The sequence below is a fragment of the Chroicocephalus ridibundus genome, chromosome 3 (genome assembly GCF_963924245.1).
Source record: "Chroicocephalus ridibundus chromosome 3, bChrRid1.1, whole genome shotgun sequence".
In the NCBI taxonomy this organism is placed as follows: domain Eukaryota; kingdom Metazoa; phylum Chordata; class Aves; order Charadriiformes; family Laridae; genus Chroicocephalus; species Chroicocephalus ridibundus.
Genome location: NC_086286.1, coordinates 56,535,732 through 56,556,696, shown reverse-complemented (window position 1 = coordinate 56,556,696; position 20,965 = coordinate 56,535,732). Strand labels below are relative to the sequence as shown.

Here is a 20,965-nt window from a genome sequence, read left to right as displayed (position 1 = left end):
ATGAAACATTTTGAGAGGCCAGAATTTTCTGATGGAAAACATATTCCACTGGAAAGTTCCCAACCAGCTCTATTTAAAACAGTGCTGTCTGCACTTGCTCAGAGTTTAATTCCACCAAATAAGATAGAGTTCAAACCCTCATGATTGTGGATAGCATCTGCAGAGTGCGGCAGATCAGTAAAGGCCGTGTGCTCTGTTATTTAAGTGAAGACCGATGTTACTAAACAATTTATTGTCATTGAAACTCTGTTGGTAATGCAGCTGGGACAGACATTTTCCAAGGGGACTTTCTGACCTCTGCATCAGCACCTGCTGTAGCTGAAGGTTTTGAACTGACTAATAGATCCTGTGTTAATAGACTTCCCTGGTTAATTCTTTTGCTCTACTTTAGGAAGCAGAAAGGAAGAGTGGCTTGGCTTGCTCTAGTCCCCAAGCTATAGTAGTTAAACTACCAGCACAACATTGCATGTGAATGCCTTATCAAGGCTTATATAAGTTTGACTTGCCCTTGTAAATGTAAACTAGTTTCCATTTTTAAAACTAACTCAATTTAACTCTGTATCTGCACACCAATTTAATTTAGATGGATGCCACTTTTCTGTTTAGGAAGTGGAATTCACTGGGTTAGCAGAGGAGAGGTTTGATACGGACAGTAAAAGAGATGAAAATTGAAAAGTAGAAAAAGAAAAACAAGCTAGAGAGAAGAGAAAACGAGAAAATGGATGGGAAGTTGTTGTAAGTCGTCTGGAAAAGAAATCTTTTGAGTGAATCACTGATGACCACTTACAGACAGAAAAATGTGGCCATAAGGAGGGCCAATTACAGAATCAAGCAGCAGAGCAACATGTTCGGGGGTCTGAATTACAGAAAAACTGGCAAATAAATCCCAGATTTTGATTGGAAATGAAAAAAAAAACCAACATTGAAAATCAGCCTGGATGCCATTCTTCTGGGCATTAAGCATGTTCCAATAGTTTCAAGTCCTCTTTCAGGAAGGACCTGACTACACGTTTAAGTTATCTAGGTGCTTCAAAGGCTCCAGTAAATTCTACTTTTTCCTTCTTGATTTCCTCAGTGACTCACACTTCTTTATCTGTGTCAGCACAATGTCCTCACAAGCTTTGCAATGGACTCTGCTAGGGGCTAAAATACCCTCCAAAGCCCTGAAATTACTTTTTGCATCATCTTGTCACTTTATTTCCAAAGCTGTATGTTTGTATACTCCACTGCTCTCAGTTCCTTATCCCCACGTACAGAGAGGTATGCTGTCCTTCCCCATCAGCAAGCCTAGCGTTTCCCTGCATCTGTGCTGGTTTAGGTGAAGAGCCTAGGAGTAACTGCACAAGAGGTTTAGGTCAGAGGTTGGGATTTCGCTGTGTAAAAGATCTGGAGGCTTGACCTGAGACAAAAAAACCCGCATATTAACTAGGTGTTGAGCTTTTATTTTAGAAGAGCACCTTAAAGCTCTGTAGGGATTTTTTGCTTCATACCACTCACACAGGCTCAACAGAGAGGCCAAGAAAATCTTACTAAAATTAAGGAACAAATTTCTAAAAAGCTCAGGTAAGCCCTGTTGTTTTTTTAAGGTGACAATACTGAGGGGGAAGCTCAGTTTTTTAACAGGATTAAGTATTTCCTCATATTATGAGCCGTGTTCTAAATATATTACATTTGGATCTTTTAAAGTACAATTTTCATGGTGAAAGTAGAACAGTAAGCACAACAAAGAAATAGTTACTAAGTTTCTCATGATCTAAAATACTCAATAGTCCTTTTGTTTGTCAGACATCATCTTAAAGATACCAACAGTGTTAGCCAGAGACTACACTGCAGGAAGAGCACACTAGTTTCTTACAGACATGTAAGACCCCATCCAACATCCAGCTTCTTTGGAATTGCATGAAATTCAAGCTCTTGAGCTACAGAGATTTTTGGCCATCTCCCTGCATGGGGGACTCCCAGGGCTGCCTGCCACTCCCAGCTCCCTGTCTGTCTGTCTGTGGAGCTGGCATTCTTATCATGGCCTCCGTGGCATACTGAGCTGTATATTTGGGTTAGCTATTTCTTCATTCCCTTCTCTTCCGACCCCCCATCTGGCAACAAAATAAAAAGTATTGAAGTAGCATAAAAGCAAAATTGATCACAGCATGGGTTTTATACGGTATAACCTCCATCCTTATCCCTTCCATCTCCAGGACATATGAAAATGGTTCTTATGTAAACCAGTTGAAATCAACTCAAGTGACTCAGAGAAACCTACAGATCCCAAAGAGCTGGAAATAAATGAATTGTAATTCTATCAGGAAGCTCAGAAATGCAGACTTCACTGGTTCTTTATTATTTTGATATTTATTTTAATTGGGACAAAGATAATCTAAGATCATGTCTATCCCTATGGTGCTTCTTTAAAGATTAAAAAGCAATAAGATAATAAAGAATGCAAATGTTCAGACAGCTGCTCACAGGGAGATGCTGTTTGAAGTAACAGTTCTCTCTCCCCCTCTGTTACAGCTGGGTTGCTTTTCATTATTAGCAAGGAAAATAACAGGTTCAATAGATGTGGATGCAAGTTCATTTTCACCATCAGTTGACTTCTGCAACTTTCACACCAACACTGGGTTTGAGAACACGGACAAGTTTACACTAATGATGATTAAGAGTATTGCTCACAATTCTGAATACTAAATAGATCATAGAGATAGTATGAATGGTGCTTTTGGATCACAATCATGAGGACTGACACAAAACACTACCTTAAAAACTAATGTTCAATCCCCAGCTTTTACACACATATCCCGGTGGCCTTAGACAAGTACATGCGATTTACAACCACTCAGACGTAGATTTCTCGTTCCCTTTCCCAAAAGGCTACAACAGCACCTGAGTTTGAACATAATTCAGAGCAATTACGCACGTAGGGACGTGACATCCCCATCACATGCATGGAGAGACGGGAAAAGCTACAAATGGAGTTTGGTTACTCTGCCACTGCCTGACCTACCCCAGAGGCAGAGGGTGCTGGGTACAGAGCTGCCTTTAGGGCAAGAGAGAAGCAGCAACATATGTAAGCTTCCTTCTGAGGCTTAGATCTAGAGGATCATTTCCACCTTTTCTGCTACATGTGAGATGAAAACCTGTTACATACCTTACTATTCAGCAGACTACGGTCAACCAAGAGAGGATGGCAAAGAGAGGGACATATACAGATAGATGTGTACCTGCAGGCAATCACTTACTTTGGATTTCCGGCCCCTGGCTTCTTTCTCCGGAATATGTTGAGGAAAGTGTTGGACTTGCAAGGTGCCTTGCCATCCCCGACATGCATACGCACCACATCTGAGGTGGTGAAGGCACTGCGGACGTTCCTCTCAGGCTTGGCTATGATGATGTACATCTTAGGAGTGAACATGCACCCCAGCGCCACTGTCACGCTCAGACTCACTGCAAAACAGGTGGTGATGATCTTGTAGTTGCTCCCAAAATAGATAGGCACAAAAGCCAGCCAGATGATACAAGTGGTGTACATGGTGAATGCAATGTACTTGGCCTCATTGAAATTGGCAGGCACATTGCGAGTCTTGAAGGCATAGTACGTGCAGCTCATGATGAGGAGTCCATTGTAGCCCACGGGAGCCACAACGCCTAGGTTGCTGGTGTTGCAGATAAGGTAAACTTCCTTAATGCTGGGGTAGGAGAGGATGGGCATCGGGGGCTCCAGGATAATCAGCGTGATCACCAGTGTCAGCTGCACACTGATCAAAATGGAGGCAATGACTACTTGGGCCCATGCGCTCATGAAACGTGGCTTGCGGGTACAGATCTTCTTTTTGCTGCCTGCCAGGATGCGTGCAATGCGGTTGGTTTTGGTCACAAGGGCAGAATAGCACATGGCAGAGGAGAGACCCACCAGAAGGCGCTGGAGGTAGCAGGATGTCGTGGTGGGTTTAGCTATAAGGGTGAAAGGGCAGACGTAACCCAGAAAGATGCCAGCAAGGATAATGTAGCAGAGCTCCCGGCTGGAGGATTTGACAACAGGGGTGTCCCTGTAGAGCACAAAGATAAGGGTGACAAACATGGTGACCAGGATCCCCAGGCAGGAAAAGACCACAGCCACAATAGACTCTATATTGCTCCACTGGAGGTACTTTACAGGGATGGGTTCACAGCCTGCAGTGTACAGAAAAGAAACAGAGTGTTAGAAAGGTAGCTGCTTGAAGAAAGAACTTCCTTTTTCTGGCTCCCAATATAATCCAAGCATTAGCTTATGCCTATGAGCAGGGGATTATTAAAACCATTTTACAAAGGAGTGAACTGCAACATGGAAAAATTTGAATTAAATATGTTCAAAAATCAGCCATCAATTTTGAGTGTCCCAAAGATTTGCTCGTGACACTACAAAGGGAAATGAGATTTGGAAATTTTTTTGTAATTTTTCTTGAGATATCTGCTGAAAAGCTCAGCATATCAAAGGCAGAGCTGGGAACAGAACCCAGACAAACTCAGCACCATCCCTTCACTTCAGCAGGGAAGGGATTGTTACAAATCAGAATATCAGAATGAGTAGCTTTTTGACCTCCCCACAGTAACTTATTTTAATCTTTATCGAAATCACTATAACTTGACCCAATACATTTTTATGAGGGTGATTTTATAAATAATAGAAATTAATTAGAGATCTACAGACAGAAAAACAGTAATAAATCCAAAGTTGTAACAGAACTACACTATAGGTACTGTACCTTCTTAGTATATTTCTGCTTTTTTTCTCTTAACATTGCCTTATTCTCATTTTGTCAAACCCTCTGAGCATTGTTTTTCCACTAAATAATGTAATTTAATTCTTATGGAAAAGTCAAACCCACAAAATATGCATTTCTTCAAAAAATAACCGTAAAGGCTCTCCTTTGTGACTGGTACAGATGTGTAAACATAGTAAGATGGTATTTAACTGCTCTGTCCCACACCCAAGTTAAAGGAGTCTCTGGCTGCCTTCCTCACTGTGCTGAAGGTATAATAACATTACAGAGAAAATGAAATCCTCTGTGTTAATAGGATGTTGTGGTTGTGAAGCTGAGTTACTGAAACCCTTCATTCTGGAATTTCCTGATTTCTGTTCTTGACTTAATAGTGCCAAAATGCTTTTAACATATTCCTGTGTTACAAGGTAAGTGTCCATGGCCCCTTCTACTTCTTGTGTCTGTCCTCCCCCAGTTTCCCTTGGGCCCAGCTCACCTTTTGTGCCTCTCCCCCACCTCTCAAGCATCTTTCCGCCCAGTCCCTCACTGTCTCCACCTCAGTTCCCCTTCCAGTTCAGTTTTTTTCCTAGCCAGCCACCTCTCCACGCAGATGTCTCCCTTATAAACACGGCTGGTCCAGCTTTTCGCATCCTGGACTGGCTGCTCCTCACCTCTGCCTGTCTGGGTTGCTGGACATGGCTGGGAAGAGCAGGGAAAAGGTGGTGCTGTTAGCGAGCTTGTAAAGAGAGGAGTCTTTTTCCTCTCAGTTTTGCCACTAAATCTTAGCAAGGGCCCTGATATTGTGATGAGCAAAAGTCACTCTCAACCCCTTCCTCCTCAGTATGCAGTATATCTGCAGAAACCAAACTCTATGAACTAAAAGCTTCTGAGGCCTGCAGTTTTGCTCAATTTATATACATCTTCCACGGGGTGACACAAAATTATCAACTGATACCTCTACCAAAACAGAACGTTCTTCCTTCCAAATATATGAGAAGTAAGCAGAGGTATGGATCAGGGTTGAACAGTTTTACTATAACCTCATTTTGAGAAATAGAAGAAGAAAAAATGTTTTTTGTTGAAATTAAAAAAAAAAAATCAGCCTGAGGCAAAGTCCTGACATGGAAAATTTCTGCTCGAACTTTTAATGTCTGCCAATGTCATATGAACTGAAAGAATGTCTTATAATTCCATACTCTTTGTCTCTAAGTGTACCAGGCTGACTTAACTACAGGTAATGCTGTCTACTTAACTACAGGTAATTATGTTACAGGTATCTGTAACATCAAAAACAATAGAAACGATAGTATGTGCAACTGGAGGTCTTATTTTATAAAGAAAAGGAATTCTGTTTTCCTCAAAGTGTTCTAACTCATATAGTTCAGAGTTCAAGACTCAGATAGGTGAGGAAACATGTTCTTCCAACGAGTGTCTTTATGGTGAAATACGAAGGAAAAGCTTTTTATTAGAAGTGGGAACCTCTGGCCATTGGCGGCAGCAGCCCTGAGTGGAAGTTGGCTCCTTCTTTGATTTAATAAAAGACTAAGAATCAGAGCTCTTGCTCGTTGATTAACACATGCAAAGCGCTTCTTAAACAAGAAGCCAGTCTGTCATTGCTGGAAGGGTTAAGTTTCAATGTAGGCTTTAAGCTTAGCAACGTCAAGCCATACTCATATTACTCCATCTTAAATGATATTTTCAGAGCCTCAGCCCTGATTCAGCATGGTAGTTAAGCATATCGATTGCTTCAAGCTTATCCTGTGTAAGGTCTTAGAAATCTGTTTCGTTAAATCAGTGTAATTCCGATGCACCAGCAAGCCCCAAGAGCCACATATGCTACAAACATTGCAAAAAGCTGCTTGCGCTGCTTATATCGGCAAACAGTTGTTGGTTTTCAGCACCTGGGAAGGTGGGTTGTTTCCCAGCTAGAGAAGTGGGAAAGTGGGCTAGGAAAGCGTGTTGAGACTGGGGGAGGACACCCAAGAAACGGTGTACTTACAGGTTTAAAAACAAACAAACAAACAAAAACACAAAAAATCCCCCCAAAACCCCACAACTAACCCAAACCTCAAAAAATCAGAGAACAAAAAAGCTTCACAGCTGAAAGTTTCTAGTATAAAGCTGTTTGGTAGCTTTCGTCTACTATTTTCCCTGCACTTTAACTATGAATCTTTTCCTAGAGCAGAGGCCTAATTGATTTTTTAATTTATTTTTTTAAATTATATTCATGCTTCAAGGCCAATAAGACAATCCAGGATGTTTTCTGAGGTCATTAACACATCCCAGGTAACTGATAGCCCCAAACCTTTGTGATTCATTTCATAATAACTCTTTAAAACTTCCTGTCCTTTCTTGGTTTATTGCTTATTTAAGATGATTTATGTAATTTGGGTTTACTAGCTTGACATTCATTCTTCTTATAGATTCTGATACTATAAAAGATATCTCTTCTTCTTGGCACAAGGCCTTGAAATACTGGGTTTAGTGACAATTTGTCAGGTCAGGTTTTTATCATCTGTGGTGAGAAATCCTTTGTGCCTCCTGACTCCACTTCACTGAACACATATTTAGGGAAGCAATCTAAAAAAAAAATTACATTTAAAAATAAAATTAAAATGTCAGGAAAGGATTGTTGAGCAACAGGGACTGATTTCAAACGGAGAGAATGAGCATCTTGAAAAGCACGCCTTAGGAAATGGGTTAGTATGTGCTTCACATTTCTTAAAGGGACTAAGGGTTTCAGAGCCTCCATCTGTGATGAAAAATGTGACTAAAACTGCATACATGTTTAGCATTTAAGATTTAAGGCAAAGGGAAAAACAATCTGAAATGTGAGATGTTAACGTCTGTGTCTAGATGCTATGGTGACTGGTAGAGTATGAATACAACACATAAAAGCAAGCTATAAAAACACATTTGATGGGAGAAATCCTGGCAAGAAAAGAGAATTACAAATTAAATGGTACCAGTGGCAACTCCCACAAAGTTCAAGAGCCGGAGTTTATCTAGCTCAGTCTCCCTTTTCTAAAGGTTAGGATGGCATCAGCTTTTCTTCACAACTTTGTACTTAGGGGTTAAAAAAAGTTTTTTCCTCAGTAAGACAGAATGAAGAAACTGTGCAGGAGCAGACTGCCATTTTGATGTTCTCTAGGAAATCAGTTGATGGCTATGCTGTCATTTGACTGATGCTACTGTGATTTTAGAACAGCAGTAGTCCAGTCTCCTTGCTGAGAAGAAACACAAATCAGCAGGTCATGTACTGATTTCATTAAAAGTTAATAGATTGCAACATGCCCCTGAGATTTTTTCCAGCACTGATGCTTTCCTCAACTCCTTTCAGCAGTGCCTGTCATTTTGACATGCCCCTTTTTGAGCTATTTTGGGCAGCTGGTAGCACTGAACCACATTCGCCCTAGTGCAGATTGATCTCTCACTATGTTCTTGTTCTGCCTTATTGATTAAAAAAGAAGTCCCACTTTTCTTCTGTGAATAGTAGATACAAACAATTCTGTGAACCTCCAAGACTAACAGAACCTGGTTGTCTGCTTTAAAATTAGCAGACACTGATGTCCTAGGAGATAGGAGTTGAATATGAGCTTTTCCAATGGTCAGGACATTTATGAAGCGTGTTGTGGATTTTCTAGTGTCTTCTAGTACAAGGCATTTTTCCACAATTGGGGCCCAGCTAATAGCCCAGCTATTTTTCAAGAACTCCTCTTCCTATAACCCACTTACATGAAACCTGAAGGAACTGAATGATCACTGAGATATTGTATCCTGACAAATCTGTTTGAAGTAGGTTCAGTTGCACACCAGGGAAGTGGGGAGGGGGTGTAAGAGGTACAGGATATAGACAGATACACACACATATAGACAGATACACACACATCTGGGACACAACCATAGCTTATTTTCCATAGAAAACCAAGATAGACAATGGGTCAAGTTTCCCAGTTTACTGTGATTAATAATATATTTTTAGCTGGAGAAGTGGCCAGCTTTTCTTCTCAAAATACATCCTCTGAAAGCTCACTTGGCTTCAGTGAACTAGCTTAACAGTATCTCTTGGAACTATTTAATCAAGGTTTAAGTACTTTGTCTATGTGTTAAACACTACAGCAACACCTAGTTGCCAGCCAGTCATATTAAAAGACAAAGATGTGACAAGTTTCAAATCTGATCTTCAGCTAGGTAGTCCTCTGATGCCCTGCTGAATACTGGCAGCCAAGATTTGCAGATGCAGCAAGGGGCAGAGGTGACAGTGGTCTTTTACAATGATACAAAGCAAACCCCAAGGTCAAGGTGGCACTTCTCAGTGCATTAAATCTATTTTCTTGGGGTAATGGCTAGCGCAAAGCCCAGAGCAGGTGTGGACGTTGACCTTGATAGGTACAAAATAGCAGAAAGCTGCCCTAGCATACAACTCATCCAAAGCATATACACAGGGGAGACCAATTCTAGTTGTTTCCCTTTCTTCTGCCTGCATTTCATAGGATTTTGTTGACATTCGTCTTGTTGGCAGGTGCAGTGAGAATGATCTTTATACCAAACGAAGGTCTGAAATGGCCTGAAATCCCAGATAAAGTATAACTAATTGCATGGTAGAACAATCAGGAAGAGCATCAAGTCAATCCGACAAGGATGCACTGAGCTCTTGTGATAATCGCTGCTAAAATTGCAGGAAACGTTGCTAAATTCATTAGTAGTCTTAACAGCTTTATCAATGCTTATGCTAGCTGAAGGGGAGGAACAGACAGACTATGTCATTTCTTCTTGGTAGAAATTTGTCTTCTTCATCACTGCTGTTGAACTGAGCCAAAAGATAGAGCACTTTTCACTAACCCTAAACTGTATTGGGATGTGTGTTTAAGTATATACCTTTAATATTTCTGCGTGCTGTCACCTTACTCTCCACCACACACGGTCCTTCTTGTGCCCTGTAAAATAGGAATGCGTTTGGAGGGACGTGACCCTACCTGTCAGGTCAGCATTCGGCCACCAGCCAAGCTCACAGGCTTTACATGTGAATTCATCCTGAACAAATTCATTCTCCTTGCAAGCAGTGCAAATCCAGCAGCAGCTCACTTCTCCTTTCCTGATCACCTGTAATGCAAAATACATCCTCAGCTATTTTCCTCTATAAGAAAACACAGAAGCCCCCCCAGCAGAGACCACCTGCACGTTTAAAATATGACAGGATTCCTGTGTAGGGCACATTTCAAACAACTAGAAAACATGAATCCTGATTCTGCATATTAAAATTTGTGCTTCGGAGTTCAAGGATAACCTCTGGGGACAATTCTATTTTGTTTTGGAGGGAGCAGTTCTGAGTTAAAAGTACAAAACCATTTTCCCTTCGGTACAGAGGCATGGTGAGTGTTATATTTTGAATCAAACTTGAGAAGAGGCTCAATCTGAGAGAGGGTTCAGGTCAGGACTAGTATCTCAGCCCGCGCTTAATATCTATTGCATAGTAAAAAGCAGTAAACAAAGTCAAGGGTTAGAACAAAGAGTGATCATGCATATGCATATATATATATATATATACAGAAGCACATGCACACACACCTAAATTCCAATTTACATGGAAGTCTCTTTGGGTCTTGTAACACTAGTGTAAATAGAAATACACATAAAAGCAAATTAAAAAATATACTGCTAAAAGGATGTAATGGGTCCTAGTAGAAAATAAAACCAATATGCAGTGACCAAGAGCGTACTTTGTAACAGCTCTTTTGGAGACAAATGTCCCTGAAAGTTATATCTTTCTCTGCTGTGAATGCTGGTAAGTGTAATGATCTAATATTGAAAAGATGGTTTCCACATCTTGACTTCTCGTTTCATTACACTGAGTCTGAAAGGAAGATTAAGGATATCTCCAGCTCATGGGGCTCCAACAAAGACTCTGGCTCTGTGCCAGAATCTGGAATCCAGTCTTCTCTCCAGGAGCTTCCTATCCATCTATATGCAGAGCTAAGTGCAGTAGTGAAATACAAAATGTTTGTTTTACTGAATGCTGGCTTTGTGGGCTTTTTTTGTTAACATTTCCTCCTGCAGTCTGTGGAGAGAGTCCAATAGACTTCAATGGGAGCCGAAGCTGGCATTTTGTATGCATGGTGTTTACATATACACACATACACAAACTGCACAATCTCAAAAACAGGGAAAAGATGTTTTGGAGCGTAGTAAATACCAGTAATGTTTCCCCTCCAAGATTGTTTGAGTATGTCACTACGCCTTTGCCAAATCATCAATCACTTATTGCTTAGAGTAGCAGTATAGAATTAAAAAGCTGCAAATGTGCTTATTAAATGAAATTAGAAAGGAAGGTCTGCTCTAAGGTGATTTTCCTGAATGGGCTTCTTGCTGTTTTAAACTTACTGCATCCATACCATTTTGATAGTGAGGAACGTGTCTTTATGTCATCCAGACGTGGCAGGTGGCAACTTATTTGTAGTTTGATACAAGTGCTACTGTTTGGTAAACACAGAGTGATTTCATTTGTGTTTCCATACCTCCTGTTGTGAACATGAGATACAAATAGGCTTTTGTTTTTCTTTTTTTTTCTTTTTTTTTTGCAGGTGTTATTGCGGGAACAAAATACTGGATTCCCATGGGTCACGTTACTTTCAGGATCAGCCCCCAGGTGAATCACAGCCACTGAATGTTGTAGGCATTTTTAAGTGAAAATCTTTTTCTTACTTGCATAAGGTGAAATTCAAATCCCGTCACACTAGAAGATTCGGCATCACTACAACGGGCAATTTTAGAAAACATGGGCCTGTATATGGAATTGTAAGAGTAAGATATTAATTTAGGAGTCTTCCTATAGTTTTGGCTTTCCTGAAGAAAAGGAAATCCTATCCCTTGGCTTGCAAGAAGCTTGCTTGTGTTTAGGGAAAAAACACTGTCTGGTTATTCACATTTCTATAGGAGAAAGTAAGTGTTTGAGGCACACCTTAATCTGGCCCTTCAAGCAAGGCTCGCTGCACACCGACCGGACCATTCCACTCTTATTCATCTGAATCCTGTAGTCGTCAATGTTGAGCACACCCTCATGCCAGGTCCCAATGAGGACGTAGTCATAGCGGTTGGGCTCTATGTACTGCAGGTTCATGATGTCATACCTGCAAGGGCAAGAAGAGAAAGCGAGTCACTGTCCTGCAACACGAAGGATAAAAATTTACCTTGCCCTTCTCCTTCTGCCTCCGTAAATATGCATGTCATCCCTTAATACCAGGGACTAGAGTTTCATGGGAACACCAAATACTGTAGCATTTGCAGCCAAATCATGGGAAATAACGGCTCTGATTGCCACACAATTACCGACTGCCTGCCCTGCTTACATAAAACTGTGGGTAAAGAGTTGCCTGTACAGGAAGAACTGCACATCAAAGACACCAAGCTCTGCTAAAGATGCACGTGTAGGCACTATCTAGATGGTGTGTTTTTCAGCTATTTTTTGAGATGTCTTTAACATTCACTTGGTGCCTACATACAAGTTGGTTGCAGTATAGCCCCTGCTGGGAGCTCGGAAGTAATCAGTAGAAAGGCTCAAACTAACTGAATTCGTATGCTATAAGTTAACTGTAAGCACTAGTTCAACTATTTATATTACCCAGCCCAGTGAGACTGTCAGGAAAAGTTGGCAGCTCAGGCACAAAATTTACTAACTCACCCTAGGCAAGTAGGAAAGAACTTCCCAAGGCTAATGTAAAGGAAGCATAAAACACTGCTACGATAAACATTCAGCTTCCCTACCTCCATCGTTGCCTTCCATGTGCTGGACCTGATGTGTGCACATCTCTTACTGCTAATTATTCCATTCCTTCTTTAACCAACTGAATGTGGCTTGTGCAAAGCAGGGATTAACTGTGGTGATTTTTTAATAGGAAATAAGCAAAAACAGGACAATGAATACTGGAGAGTGCACAGAGAGGAGCAAACACAACAGAGGCTGGACCTACAGCCTGGCCTCTTAAGATGAGAAGGGGGAGGGCTTTGTTTAAAAAAGGACAAGAGAAAGAGGGCTGAGAACTAGAAATCAGCACTAGAGGAGAAAATCACAGAGCATTTTCTCTTTTCCAAGCTTGGGGCTTACTGCTTTGTTTTTCTCTACTGGAATGTCTCAGTCTCCGGGAAAAAAATTTGTTTATAATGAGTGTTGCTAATCTGTATGTGCTTTAGGAATGAAAGGTAAGCAAAGTATGAGCCGTAAGTAAAACTGGGATGCTTGGCTGTGGGCAGAGAGAGAGACATATCCATTTCTTTGTTTTCCCTTCTGAGGTTCAAACATGCAAAATTTCAGTGCTCTCTGCACTTCACAGAGGAAAGAGGTGCTAGAATTACTCTCTAGATGTCTTTTTTTCTTAATTGAGACTTTGGGATCTCTCTAGTTAAAGATGATTTAAAGAAGTGCATATTTACAGCCGTATTTAGACCTGCATCTTGCATATATGCATGCTCAGATAATGTCAATGCCACTGCAGAGCTCCACTGAATTACATTGGAAAAGGGACTCTTGCCACGGAGTTCAATGGAGCTCCAAGCAGGAGGCAGCTCCACTGGTTGGCAATCAGCTACTAATTGAGGAGTTGCTTAGAAAAGGGGTGAATTTCAAATTCACCAGGAAACAATTCCTTCTCATATCCCGGTTCTTGCAAAGGAAGAACGTTAAAAAAAAGAAACACTGTTTTCAGGATTGAGAAGAATCAGGGTAGCAAGAACCAGTAAGAGCCGGGCACTTTATAATGTAGACTTGACAGGAGTAAAATTGAGCAGGAATGTAAATGTCTCTTCCTAGCAAGAAGAACCTACTTGGATTTTAGTGTGACCTTGTATTAGACTGATACAAAATCAGTTACTCTGGGCTGGAAAATTAATTCAGGAAGGGGAATAAAAGATTACTAAAAACTCACATTCCCTTAATGGAATTTTTGAACCTGCACAGATTGTTTTCATTCTTGCAAAAATATATTACAAGGCACAGAGTGGCATTAATGCAATATCAATCAAGAGTTGGCAATTTCAGGGATAAGATTTTAGGTTGAAAGCCATTATGTTTTCTTATAATACTGTTCCCTTTTCTATCAGTTATCTGTCAAAGACTAAAGTATGCAGACTAAAAGCTCTTACGCAGTCTTGCATATGACAAGTTGTAGTACAATGTTTGCAGCTTTGATATGCAGCTTGAATTTTAAGTGGAGAAATGTGGTCTAACAAACATACTTGGTATATGGAGACATGCAGAAGTTCTTTATCCTTTTTGTCTTCTCCTTAATGAAAAATTTCTGCTTTGAGTAGGGACGAATTCAATGCTGGAACACCGTCCCCTATCCCCTCACTCACACATGTAAAGCTTTAACAGTTTTGGGCTGTGTCAAAGCTAAAAAATTATTATTCCAAAAGACAAGAGTTGTGAAGCTCTAAGAGAGTGAGGGCCATGGACGCAGCTGGATTTCAGACACATATGGCAGCATTTACAGAAGCCATGAAAACATTCTGCACATAAGAAAGTGAATCTTTCTTTTAATATAAGTGGCAAGCTCTTTAATATTGGGAAATGATGTGACCAAATAAGATAATTTACTTGTGAGGTGAGCCAGACCACGAGCCAGCTGGTCACAGGCACACTCTTACTCTGGTTAGTCTGAGATGGCTGAAGTTACCTTTCTCCATATGACCAGACTGGCAGTAAGGTTTGCTATCCTGGAAGGCAGAATGAAAACCGCAATGGTGAACAACGTTGGGATGTAACTGGCCAAAACAACCACCCACGGAGCCGAACTCCAAAACAACCACGTATGTTTTGAGGTACATGCCTTTCTATCCTATATAAATTTGAAGTATTTGCACTGTGCATTTGATAATTTACTTAAAGCATTGGAGTTGATAGAGTTGCCATATCTGAAGCCAGAATAGCTACTGGAAATTTTGAATTAAATAGAGCTATACGGGTCTACATCTGAGTCTAGTTAGGGTAAAACGAACAACAATGTTTCTCTTAGCTTGTGAACCTCAGCATTTCTCCACACATCAGAGGTCCAGTGTAGGGGCTGAAAGTTCTCCTGACAGTTGTCACATAGTGTTTTATGGTCAGAGGCCTATGCAAATTGTTCGTCTGAGAGAGGTAATTTTTTTCATACCTGCAATAAGCCAAAAGTAGGCAGTGACCCTGGAACAGACAAGAGCTCAAAATGGATCTATCCCCTGCCCCTTGCATAGGCCCAGAGAAGGATGTGGTATTGACTACTGCATCCCTCACAACTTGTCCAGCCATTTCTGGGAATTTGAGTGATATGATTACTATTGAGAAAGGAAATGGGAAGTACTCAATGAAAGTAAAAAGTTCAGCAATTTTACCAGCATGTTCTTAATGACAGTATAGCGAGCACATAAAGCTGTTGATTTTCCAGAGCTACATCCACGTCATTTTTCCCGGAGGCAGTGCAGTCAGTTAAGTGACTGCATTTGTGCCCTTCTGGTAGAGCTCTGCTTCACATTTCTGCATAAAAGCTCTTCAAAGAAAAGATTCTGCACAGGAGAAATAAACCTTTGAAAAAGTGCTTCATTTTCTAATCTCATTTTGATAAAATCTTGAAACCATTAATTGAGCCTTAGATAGAAAAAGGGTTACATCTAAATAAATGGTTAAGGTTTGGTGAAGCTGCAAGGGGTTCAAAATAGGAAATTCTGTGAGTGTCAGGCAAACATAACTACAGGCATCTCTATCTGCTCTACCCATGACGATTGTAAGTAGGAGCTTGTGAGAGTCAATTGCTCAAAGAACCTCACAGATTTTGAAAATAAAGTATGAGGAAGCTTGGTGCCTTCTAACAAGGAATATTGATTTATTCCATCTTGTGAAGTTGGTTTGTTCACATGATATGGTAACATAATATCAAAAAACTTTTTACATATTTGTGTAACTTTCTTGCACTGGCATAGAAAAGCTAAAAAACTAGGAAATTTCAGATCTGGCTTTCTTTGCTGTATTTAGGTCTTGTATGCGGTGTTTATCTTTTCATTTCGCTGAGGTACAAAAGCTCTTTGGGTATTGATACAGTGGTAGGGTACATTCATTCATCCACAGAGAGCTTTTCCATGTGGAGCTGTGGAAACACTAGGGCTAATCTGGAGCTAAATCCAATTCTCCATGGGCGTAAACTACTGCTGGCATATAAAGATCTGGCAGACTGTGTAGATCACATTTCATATACACATCACCATGCCCTGATATGATATTGCCCATGTCATCAGTGCCATAGATCGATACAAGGATTATAGCATGAATAACAAAAGGGTTAATTGAACTTTCTTGCCCAAACTTGCTAACTTTAGATGTGAAAATATAAATGAGGAGCAACTAAAAAAAAAAAATCCTACCTAAAATAACTGAAAATTGTAAATAGGCCAGGGAATCAAGAGAAATGAACCCTGCTAAAGACTAAAGTGATGGATGGAATAAATTCTATCATTCTGACCTACTCAGAGAAATATCCTGATATAAACCCTCCTATCTTTTGAATTCAGGAACTGTTCATTCCAATTCTATGCTTGATACTGATGAGAGCTGCGGAAATACTCTTAGGTGACAAGACAATAAATAAAATTTGGGCTAAAATTGGAAAATCACACCTAAACATCAAACCAAATAACTGACAGCCAGCCAATGTAGCATCCACAAAGCCGGAGTAATGCTTTTATGGAGATAAATAGTGTGTGATAAAATTAAAGCTGTACTAAGCAGTAATTTCTCTGTATTATCTAAATGATATGTACTTAAGATTTGATTTATGCATTTGTGTCAATAAGTATGTGTTTGACTGTAAGGGAATTGCTTGTCTCTACTTTCAAAGTCTGACGCAGCTTGTCTATGTCTTTGACTAAAAAAAAAGTATACAGAGCTTAATGGGAAGACCAAGCTGACCAGCTTTTTCTTACTATTTAAATGTAACGAGCTGTTTAAATGTATATACTCTTCAAATATAACAAGCAATGCAAATAGCAAATGTTAAAAAAATTGGTCATTTTTGCTAATAAAATCTAGTAATAGAAATAAGAGTTTCTTTAAGGCCACCGTGTCTTACAAATACTCTCTGAAAGCATATTCCAGACTGCAAACTCTTGTTTATTCCAGAGCACTCTCTTTGTGCAGTGTTGGCACTCAGATGCATTTATGCAATGAGCCCAAAGATGGAGTGAGAGAGTCTTTTATAACACTTTAATAACTCAGTAGGAAAACTATCTTCAATGAAGTAATCCCTGAGTAAGTTTCAGTTAATAATGGATTGTGTACTTCAGCAGCTGAATTAAACTTCTTTGTAAAAAAACAAACAAACAAAAAAACCTCAAAGATAAACCCATCTGGGAGGTGTCTCACTTAAAATAGTTGGACAGAGCCCACAGAACTAAATGAACAGGAAAAGATTTCTGTCAGCTGGCCCCCATAAGAGAAAAAAAGGTGACATCTGAGTCCACAAAGTTGCTGTCTCACCCATTGCTCAGGTACATACTGTGTCTGCTAGGGAGGGGTAGACAGTAGCAGCTACCACAGCTGGAATTTACCAGACCCCAAATGACTGAAACACAGTACCTTCTGGCAAAAACCCCTATTTGTCCTGCTTTCCTTGGACCTGTCTTTAAACTCTGGGACAGCCGAGCTTACTTGGAGTGAACCAAATTAAGGAGAGCACACAGGAGTTCACCAAGCAGAACTAAATAGTGTCTGGCGAGGATACAGTGCTACATCCCGGGGGCACTTGGAGCAGCAGAGATCCAGCTGCAAAAGGATGTGCTCTACAGCTCTGCCTTCAAAACCTTAGTAGGCAAATGCTTCATTAATTTCCAAGCACTTGTATTAGGCTTTATACCTATTAAAACCCTGGTGCTGAGCCCCAGTAGTAGCTCAGACACCAAAAGACTGTGAGGTACAAGGTTTGTCCTCTCCCGAAATACTAGAAATGTTACAGGCTGTACTGTAGTTCCTGCCTCAATTTGAACTGTAGCTATCAATATAGCATGTGTTACCAGTGTTATTTCTGGATATTGGTAAGACTAATCCAGATAACTCCATTTACATCTCAGGGTATGCATATGCTGTATGCTTCAGCAAAACAGCCAAAGAAATCTCCATCACCAAACCCAGCAACATTCCCCCTTCCCAGCATCTGGTTTAATTAGCTGAGATGAAACATCTCTTTACCTTCCAGGTGCATCTCCTTTTTCATCAAACCAAACTTCTTCTCCAGAAACACCGATGAATGAGGATTTGAGGAGGAACTCCAAGAGCTTGCTGCCATCAATTGGCTTCATAGCATCACACAGCCCAACATGTCCAGGGCAAAGGGAATGATGCATATTTTGGAGCCCATGAGCCATAGCATATATAGCATTGATGACAAATCCCATTTTACTGTCTTGCACATAGTTTTCTTCTAGGCTTTCATTGCCTAAAATAGTAAGAAAAAAGTGTTGTTATAAACAAAGATGAAATAACATGAACGTACAAAAACGCAGTGAAAGGTAAAAAGGAGGTTTCTTATTTCTGTTATAAAGCTTTAGAAGCATAAATCAGGTGCCAGCCAGGGATTTTAATTAAATAATAACAAAAAAATAAAAAAAACCCCAAACCCAACACTTCTTTTTTTTTCAGAAATCTTTAATTCATTGAAAGTGAAATGCCTCATGAGAAAGCACCAGTTTAATCAAATTGTCAGCTTTAATTTGTTCTTTTTGGAATTTCTGCTTGTCATTCCCTAATGTTGTTTATGCCAAGAAGGGTTAAACAGCCCAGCATGAGAACAATGAATTTCATCTAGAACAATTTTTTAAAGCAATTTGCTTGTAAATTTGACTTTTTGTCACACTTGAAGATATTTTTTGTTTGAAATCTCAAGTTTTTGAGGGCCAAGATAGCAAGGTCCCTTTCAGTGTTAATAAGCAAACCAGCACCACTTCTCGAGTTATCAGAACTAATCATTTTAGCTAAAAGTAGTAGTAGGTATGCCAATTTGGGATTGCTACAGAAAGTCAAATGAACTTCATAACACTAAAGGAATTTTTATGTAACTGCAGCTTAGACGACCCTGTATGAGCAGACATGGAAGTCTCTGTCCATTGAGCAGAAACAATGCGGCGCTGAAGGTTTTCCCCACACGTAGATTTTAATTCTGACCTGCTGATGTGCAGGCGCTGCCAGAGGGTACCATTTGTGGTTGCATTTCACATCAGACCCCTCTGGGTCCTGGGCCATTCCCTGGCTTCCTGTCACGAGCTGCTGCAGGCTGTCAGCGCCAACCCCGAGGCAAGACCGACCTGTGCTGCAGGAGTCCTGAAGGAGCTGGAATTAAGAAACCTCCCTGTTTTGTTTCCTTCCCCCTGAGTCATTTTATCACAGCATGCTCCAAACTCAAGATGCTTTTATCTGTAAACCTCCCACATTACTCGGTGTTTAACAGGCATTTGTAATCCAGTCTCTGCTACTTTGTCTAAGTAACACCTTGTCTACACCAGGGAAGTAGGATGTGTGAGAGACTAGGTGTTAACTGACACTTCTCAAGTCCAGGTTGGAGAAGATAGTTGTCATTTCAGTATGAAGAAAACAGGAAAATCTACAAGTTCACTGCAACTTTCAAGTTAAAAAATAGAAACAGTTCCTTCCCCTAATGTAGGTACGATATGGCTTTCAAATCAAATAATGAAAACCATGCTTGTATTTATCCTTGGAAAAGGCTCTGATTTGGTAGGTCGTCTCAGCTCGTTTGCCCTGCAACTCAGAAATGTCAAATGGGGAGTCATTAGGATAGCAGAAATGCCAAAGGCAGGTATTTCTAGCTTGCTTTCTCTGGGTCTTTGCAACTGGGCAACAAAGTATTGCTTCAGTAACTGTTTTTCAGATAAGCTGAAGATAGCAAACAGTTGTGGTGGTGGTGAATTAAAAAAGACTTGTGAAAATAGCATAATCTGACTGAATGAGTTCATGTGCTCCTCTCACTGCCAACACCACTGAGCAAGGAGCAGCTGGAGAAGTATTTCCCAGAGGCAACATATCTGCCACTTTCTTTGCTGGAGAAGGTTCATAGCTCCCATTCAAATCGCAGGAAACAAATGTCATTCCAATCCTTGTTCAGAAACATAGAAAGAATAGAAATCTTATATGTAAGCTGACAGAAGCAAAGAGTATGGCACTACATGTACCCTCTCCTATGTACTGCATATAGTACGTACAGCATGGTCTAGACATCTGTTGCCTGACTACGTTAGTGTGCAGTCCGTATATGGCATCTCTGGGTGTGTTTTATCTGCTGATTAGTCCCTTAGGATTAACACACTGTGAATTTATCACTGATTCTGCTTTCTTGTAGATAGAAAATGAATGTGTTCTCCATCCCTACGTGAAAGAGAGGTGGAAAGCCCCTGATCTTGGCAGGGCAGCCCTCTTGCTTGTGAAGCTTCTAGGCAGCAAGTCGTGGAAGACATCACAAAATGACTGACAGTGCACAGCACAATCAACTATTTTCTGCCTGAGAGTCTATCTCAGATACCTCCTTAATTTCTCAGTTAGTTAAAAAAAAAAAAAAAAGAACGTAAACATCAGTGACACTTGCAGGAGCTACTGATAGCATCCATATGTGTTTCCTGAGGCAAGCATTCATGTGGCTGCCGGAGGTAGGAAACTAAATGTAACAGAACTTGCCAATGTTTTTAAAAGAGGCCATTTCCCTCAAGTATGTATTAACTCAGCAAAGCAAAGCATGTGTTTAGTTTCTAATATTTCAATATAACATGCATACCTCCAAAGAGAATAAATATTTGATGGTGGGAGGATTTGCTTTTGACTAATTAGGAGCTAACACCTAGCTTATGTAGAGGCTCCAAGCATCTAGTCCCACACTGCAGAGATGACTGCCTTAACATTACCCATAGAAATAATTATATTGTAGTGGAAGGCAACATGTGAAGAATCATATTGTAATGAATTTTCTACAGTTCAGTAATATAAACATGCCTATGTGTAAATAAGATATTTTCCAGTAAATCCAGCATGAGAAGTCAAGCTGTACCTAAACTTAACTTCCTGCAGTCGAAATCCATTTTATTTCATTTCACTTCATCATTATAAGTTATTGATATACTTATGCATTTAAACTTGTGAAAATTCACTTATGACACTCAGTAAGAAATGTGTGGGGTTTTTTAAAACAAATGAAATAATGGAATTATGTTCA

The 20,965-nt window shown here is 40.2% G+C and overlaps 1 protein-coding gene across 9 annotated transcripts in view; it reads right to left on the bottom strand.

Annotated features, from left to right (window-relative positions):
• Positions 1–20,965, bottom strand: part of GRM1 (glutamate metabotropic receptor 1) — a 191,399-nt gene that overhangs the window by 28,567 nt on the left and 141,867 nt on the right. For all 9 annotated transcript variants that reach the window (XR_010070324.1, XR_010070325.1, XR_010070326.1 and 6 more), the window contains exons 5-8: positions 17,941–18,187; positions 11,695–11,863; positions 9,713–9,839; positions 3,237–4,167 (exon numbers count right to left, since the gene is read on the bottom strand). Coding sequence is in view for 6 of the 9 variants with exons in the window: in XM_063329251.1 (XP_063185321.1) it covers positions 3,237–4,167; positions 9,713–9,839; positions 11,695–11,863; positions 17,941–18,187 (1,474 nt within the window). In the remaining 3 variants the exon portion in view is untranslated. The remainder of the gene's footprint in view (positions 1–3,236; positions 4,168–9,712; positions 9,840–11,694; positions 11,864–17,940; positions 18,188–20,965) is intronic.